Source organism: Galendromus occidentalis, unplaced genomic scaffold (assembly GCF_000255335.2).
Source record: "Galendromus occidentalis unplaced genomic scaffold, Mocc_1.1 scf7180000077530, whole genome shotgun sequence".
In the NCBI taxonomy this organism is placed as follows: domain Eukaryota; kingdom Metazoa; phylum Arthropoda; class Arachnida; order Mesostigmata; family Phytoseiidae; genus Galendromus; species Galendromus occidentalis.
In genome coordinates, this window is record NW_003805518.1 from 916,064 (window position 1) to 922,063 (window position 6,000).

Below are 6,000 nucleotides of genomic sequence, written 5' to 3' on the forward strand. Positions count from 1 at the left end.
TCGTCACGGAAGACGATTGCGGAAGCCCGAGTCGCAACACGAGAGATGTCTCCATCGTCGAGGATGTGAATCGACGAGCTTCTTCGGGCAAGACTGGAGCGCTCACAGACCTGGGATAATCCTCAAGCGAATCTAGCGTAATCTTCGTTTTCCTGTAAGCAACGGTGTTCAGAAATCGCTTCATCTCGGACTTGTCTGTGCACGATAGGATTCCCTACGGAACAGCCACAATGACTCGGGGAATCTTTCCCACCAGGGAAAAGGACCACAGGGGCGCACGAAGAGACCAAAGCGCATCGATCCGCAGTCTTTGCATACGATATAAGCTTTGCGTGGCTGACATTGAGGGAATGCCAGCGGAAAAAGCCGACTATTCGATCCGTCACATAGAGGAAGCAGCCTCTCACTATTGGACAAGCTTGGCTCCAAGCAGTGATCAGCTCCAAGTAGACTGGCTTATTCTCATGTGCGAACCCCTCATTCTCGCCTCGGGACTCAACGATCCAGCGATCCAGACGCGAATATCGGTCCTGGAAGACCAGATGTTTCAGCGGGGCTTCTCCATGTTCCTGGTTGCTCATGGTCAGTGCGGGCGAGATTTGATCGTTTCGCCTTGCCTCATCGCTCAGCGAGGCCAATCTCACGTCTCAAGTTGAGAGAATGCCCTTAAGTTTACTGTTGTGTTGTCCTTCCCCCGACCCTGTGTTCCTGGAACCACTGATCCACGGCGCAAAACGCGGGAACCGGGTTCGAGAGCCTGGAGGATTCAACGTTCCCGGCTACCCAGAGTATATGACGCTGAATGCAAAAACTACCTAGGTCCGATTTGTTTTTCTACTTCTCCCCGGCTCCGGCGAGTCTGAGAATGCTGGAAGCTCCCCTCCCCACAATCTGGCCGAGCTCATTGACGAAGAATCGGATTCCACGCATTCCAGAACAACTTTCTGTATTGACCGATCCTCTCGTGGCCGCGAGGCCGGGCGGGATCCTTATCTTTGCTAGAGCTCTTCGATTTGAACGCCGGTCCTCACCGGCTCGATGCAAGCCTGGAGCTGAAGTTCCGCCGACATACTCTGGTCCAAAAGTTCAGTACTCCGATCTCCGATCAACCAGTGGCACCTGAGGTTCCGTTCAGAGACGGTGCGAGCGCCAGCGCGAGAACGTTCGATCAAGCTGCGTCGGATCTAATCGAAGCACTGCGGCACTTCGCCACTGTTTTAGGAGAGTATTCAAACGGAGATTTCAATCTCACGCGCGAGTCCCCCGCAGGTTCGTTCAAATATATCGATTCATCGCGGAGAAGAGACAATAGCTCCTCGTAACGGTTTTGCTACATCAAGTTTCTGACGATGAGAAGAATCTCTGATATCCTCCCACAGGGAAACTATTGCCGGCCGCAGCTCACGCCATCCGTATGACTTTTATTACGCCATAGATCGGTTCATCGAAAAAAACTCTTCCGAAGCTGATCTAGCCTTGACTGTCTGTCTCCGATGCTGACTCCGTACCGATAGAACGAATCGCGGGGCTCAGCAACAGCGACCCGGATGTCAGGGTGGTTTATGAGCTCAATCACGTGGATAAGTTACGCGTGAGAATTCAGGCGATCAATGTAGGAACCTTGACACTTTCCGGTACGCTTACGTTCCACGACGAGATCGTCGATTGAGGTCGCTGGCCGGTTCTCATCCGCCAGGGCGGAATCTCGGGATATCCTCGGCATCTAATGGGAGCCGACCCTCGGAGGGGCGGACTTAGATGATTTAGCGCGCTCATAGTACAATGCAGATCGATGGCGTTTTATTTGAGGTACAAATTTATATATGAGTCATGTCATAAGGGGTGGGATTGTCTCCACGGCTCGTTAAATGCAGGATAGGAACCGCTTGAGCACAATACTGCAACTCGAGCCTTCTTTATGTACGTAGTCTTGTCACTGAATAAATTAATCATTGCAATCAAACGATCCCGAGTCATTCTTGTCTGAACATTTCTTATCTCAAGTATCGCAGTCATCTCGTTCTTTAGAAGGATTTGTCATTCGTTGATCTCTCCTGCATGGAATGGAATATCTACAAATCACTGGTGTACCAATCCGGATTCATGGTATCAGTATTCATGTTCACCGCAGACAAAGGGTTATCGTAATCGGATTCGGCTTCCATCGCGTCAGCATGCATCGAATTGCTGTAGTTCGCGACCGGGCTGAGAGTTCCGCTTTGAGCGATGTCGAGTTTTACTTCCTGTCCAGTACCTGCAGAGAACGATAGCCTTCAGAAAGCATGAAAGAATATGCTGCGGGCGGTGTGAAGAAACGGCACGATTCTCCGTGTGGAAGGGGCGGGATAACTTGATATGGAAACTCGGGAGGCGGGAGACTGAAATTCTAAGTTGGGATTCGGGCTCGCGAAGAGCACTTCAAACTACGATCGATGACTGCGTCATCTCTCAATCACTACGCGAAGTAAAGGTGAACTCACAGGCAGGGCCTCAAATCCGAATCAGCCTCGACTCAATGCCAGATCCCTCCGAGCAGCGGTCAGAAGATTAGAGTTTCCATTCAAATACATATATGTAAAATTTTCGGGAGAGTCTCCGGAATTCGGTCAGCTTCCGCGAAATTTTGGTCATTTATTGAACACAAGCATGTGTCTCGAGATCGGGCAGAGCTTTGTTCAATGGGAAGGAATGGAATTTGAAATTCCCGCCCGGAGTTTCGCGGAACGAGTTTTTCTATTTCTGTATCAACTCGGGCAGACTCCTCGACTCCCTGCTTAGAAGCAGAGGACATTTTGATCGAACACTGAGAGGCGGGCGGGCGGGCGAAGGAGATCATAGGCTTGTTAGGAGAAAGTTAGACCCTTCGATTCCGCAAGCCCCGGCCTCCAAAACTCAGTCCGAGTCGATTTATCCACTAATCATGCCTCCGCCGCATTTCTAGCTCAGATGTTGAGGACGAATAGCTCACCGTGGGTCGCGTAATTGTTGTTGTTGTTGTGGCTTGGGAGAGGCCGAGGACCTCCAGGAGCCCCTTGAGGCGGAACGGGGTACATTGCCGTATTGTAGAGGTCGGCATCAAAGCCGAGATCCATCTGGTCCCCGTGGCCAGACTGCGGCGTCGCACGGTCCCCTGGTCGCGTCAGGCCGGCATTGAGCTCCATAGACAGTCGTTTCTTGTAGTCTTGCGATTTATCGTCGGACATACGAAATAGCACTGCCGCGGCATATGTAGCTGAAAGGATGGGGTCATTGAGGAAGAGGAATGAATCTCAGCACCCTCTCGCATGCCCCCCGTTCTCGTCTCACATTCTCCGCGAAAAAAAGTCTCGCTCACTCACCGACCGCCTCATTCCCAGATCTCAAAAGTTCTGTCAGAGGTCCCGTTGCCCCGTCTGCTTCGATTTGGTCGGCTCCTTCGCGGTCACCGGCCAGCTCGCAGAGGACGCCTGCTGCAACTCGTTGTAGATTCTCGACCTGAAGACAGAAAAACCTTTCGAAATCCTCGCCGCACTCCGGATCGAAAAGTCGGATGCTGGGATCTGGATGCTTAACTAGAGGCTTCTCTCACAATGACGGTCTTACCTCCGAGTAGAGAAGTTGGACGAAAACCGGAATTACGTTCAATGATCGAATCAGAGCGCGATTATGAGCCTCTTTCGAGAGAATGTGTAAGGCTCCGACGGTGCCTTCCACTATTTCTTCCATCGCAACGCCGTCGATAACGGGACCGCAACCCCCGTTCGCTCTGTTTGCCGTCATGTCTCCGAAAGCGTCGTGGAGAATCTGCGCGAACCTCTGGATAGCCCCGTGGTCTCGAAGCGGGGCGTGATTATCGGGATGAAGCGCCAGGTTCCGCAACAGTCCAATGACTGCTTTGATTAGCGGCCATCTTGACGGCGGATGGAGGAGTTTGACGATAACTTGTAGGCCGTACGTTCTGCGAATCGCTTGTTGCGCAACTTCAGACTCCGAATGGCGAGAGGTGAGATGCCGAAGAGCGCAGACCGCAGGTTCGGTGACTTCTTCGCGGTCGCCCGCTTGGATCACCGTGGTCACAAGCGCTTCGCAGCCGCCGACCCGACAGACGATGGATTTGTTCCGCTGGTTGTTGCAAGTCAGGTTCGACAGGATGCCGGCAGCGCATGTGACCACGTTCATGTCCTGAGATGAGAGCAGCGAAACGAGGTTCCGGAGAAGTTCCTCGAGATTGTCCTGCAAATCCGTCAAACCTCATTAGTCATGACATGCGCACGGAAACCCACGGAAGACGGCTATAGTCACGGACGTACCTGACGCGTGGCAGCATCGGACAGATTCCGGAGCGTCCACAGGCAATTGAGGACCAAACGCTCAGACGAGTTGTTCAGATGCTGAGCCAGTGCCTGCACACCGCCAGCTTCAACGATAGCTGGTTTGTTCGAGCAGCACACGGATAGCACCTAAGGTGGGAGGCAGCTCATTGATTTTCTAGATAATTCGTGTTCAAATATCCTGTAATCGGATCATCATCTGGATTTCTGTCGAATATCCCCACTTCTCGAATTTCGTGTTTACCTTGAGAACTCTTGTGGTGGCCAACAGAAGTTTTTCGTACGAATATATTCGCAGGATTCGAACCAGCTCCGCGGGTCCCCCCGATGCGAGAATAACCAGTTTTGACTCCTGATTACCATAAGCCAAAATCTGCAAGCAGTCGGTGACAATCGCCAGAAACTTGACGTTATTTCTCTGCAGCAGGGAGACCATTTTCTGTAACCCTCCAGCGAGTCGGACCGCCATCTTCGAGCCGTCCTGGTGCATCAATAAGTTGTGGAGAGTAGTGATTGCGTAAAACAGCACACTTTCCACCGGTGATGAGAGCATTTTGATCAGCGCCGATATGCCTCCAGATTTAAATATGGCCAATAAACCCTGCTGGTGTTGTGACAAGTTATGGAGCGTTCCGGCTGCATTGCGCGTGGTTTCCAAGTCGTTCGAGGTTGTCATGGCCTTCAGGAGAGCCGCCACCATTTGCGAAGAGTTCATGATGGCGTGCCGGGAGGCTTCTTTCCTCGAGAGCTGGTGAACCATGACTGCCGCATGCCCGACCACCACTTGATCCTCGTCATTGAGCAGTTTTATTAGCTCTGGAATAGCTCGCGTTGCTAGGTCTGCATCGTCCTGATAATTGATCAGATTTACAACGGCGTGCCGTAGCATCTGAGACGGCTCCGAAAGCCGTTGCACCGTGGTTGGCTGATTGGGGTCGTACTGTGTCGATGGGATATCGAGACCCTCATCCACGGTTTCGGGAAACATCGCCGCTCGAACCCTCTGCGATCTCGTCTGACTGAGCTGTTGGCCGACCTCCTCCACGATTTGGTCTCCACTCATGTGGCTTCCGAAATTCCTTCCTGCAGTCGAACTGTGATCCCAGTCGAATAACATGTCATCGTCCAGTGGTCCGACGCAGGATACGGGTCCCGCACTCGCCACTCCAGAATCTGTGCCTGGGTTCGGTGCCAGGTAAGAGTCCTGCTGCCACATCAGGAGCTCCTGGTCTCGGGAAAGATCCAAACCAGCTGCAGAGCCGACTTTCGGATTGGTCTGCTGCTGCTGGGAGCCTAAAAGAAAAATTCTTTTAGTGTGCGAAACTGACGGGCCACGAGATTATCGAACCTGCTCTGTGCCATCTACATGTAGCATAGTCGAAACTTCGATGTGATCCCGCGTATCTCGGAAGCCCGTTCTCACCGGAATGCTGCTGGCGCCGTGGCGCTGCCTGTTGCACGGTCGCCATCGAATCTCCGATTTTCGTTGGATTCCGGAGGCAGTATCCGCTCTGAAATTACCGGGAGTTGGTAAGCTCAGCAAAATATTCAGTAGAGAATCTCTTCAGAATGCATTCTATTCCGAGAGATCGAGGTATCTGCTGAAGGAGCGAGGGGAGAGACATCGGCACTTTAGACCATATTTTTCGGCTCCAGTCGTACAAAGTGGTAGCCGGTTAGAATCGCAGAC

The 6,000-nt window shown here is 52.2% G+C and overlaps 1 protein-coding gene across 1 annotated transcript; it reads right to left on the reverse strand.

The window, feature by feature from the left end:
* Nucleotides 1-1,791: 1,791 nt before the first annotated feature.
* LOC100902810 (armadillo segment polarity protein) lies at nt 1,792-5,779 on the reverse strand. The gene is made up of 7 exons (XM_018641365.1): nt 5,734-5,779; nt 4,555-5,603; nt 4,290-4,439; nt 3,583-4,212; nt 3,339-3,474; nt 2,969-3,232; nt 1,792-2,254 (listed from the first exon to the last, which is right to left on the reverse strand). Exons 1-7 carry the CDS (start codon nt 5,777-5,779, stop codon nt 2,073-2,075), a joined length of 2,457 nt encoding a protein of 818 aa, XP_018496881.1. The 3' UTR covers nt 1,792-2,072.
* Nucleotides 5,780-6,000: the final 221 nt, after the last annotated feature.

What these genes read in the sequence shown, in the direction of transcription:
- LOC100902810 (XM_018641365.1), bottom strand. Translation starts at nt 5,779, where the DNA reads ATGGCGACCGTGCAACAGGCAGCGCCACGGCGCCAGCAGCATTCCG. An exon ending in CCGATGCTGCCACGCGTCAG is followed by an intron (nt 4,213 to 4,289) that starts GTACGTCCGTGA and finishes ACGGATTTGCAG; the next exon opens with GACAATCTCGAGGAACTTCT. An exon ending in CAACAATTACGCGACCCACG is followed by an intron (nt 2,255 to 2,968) that starts GTGAGCTATTCG and finishes CGTTCTCTGCAG; the next exon opens with GTACTGGACAGGAAGTAAAA.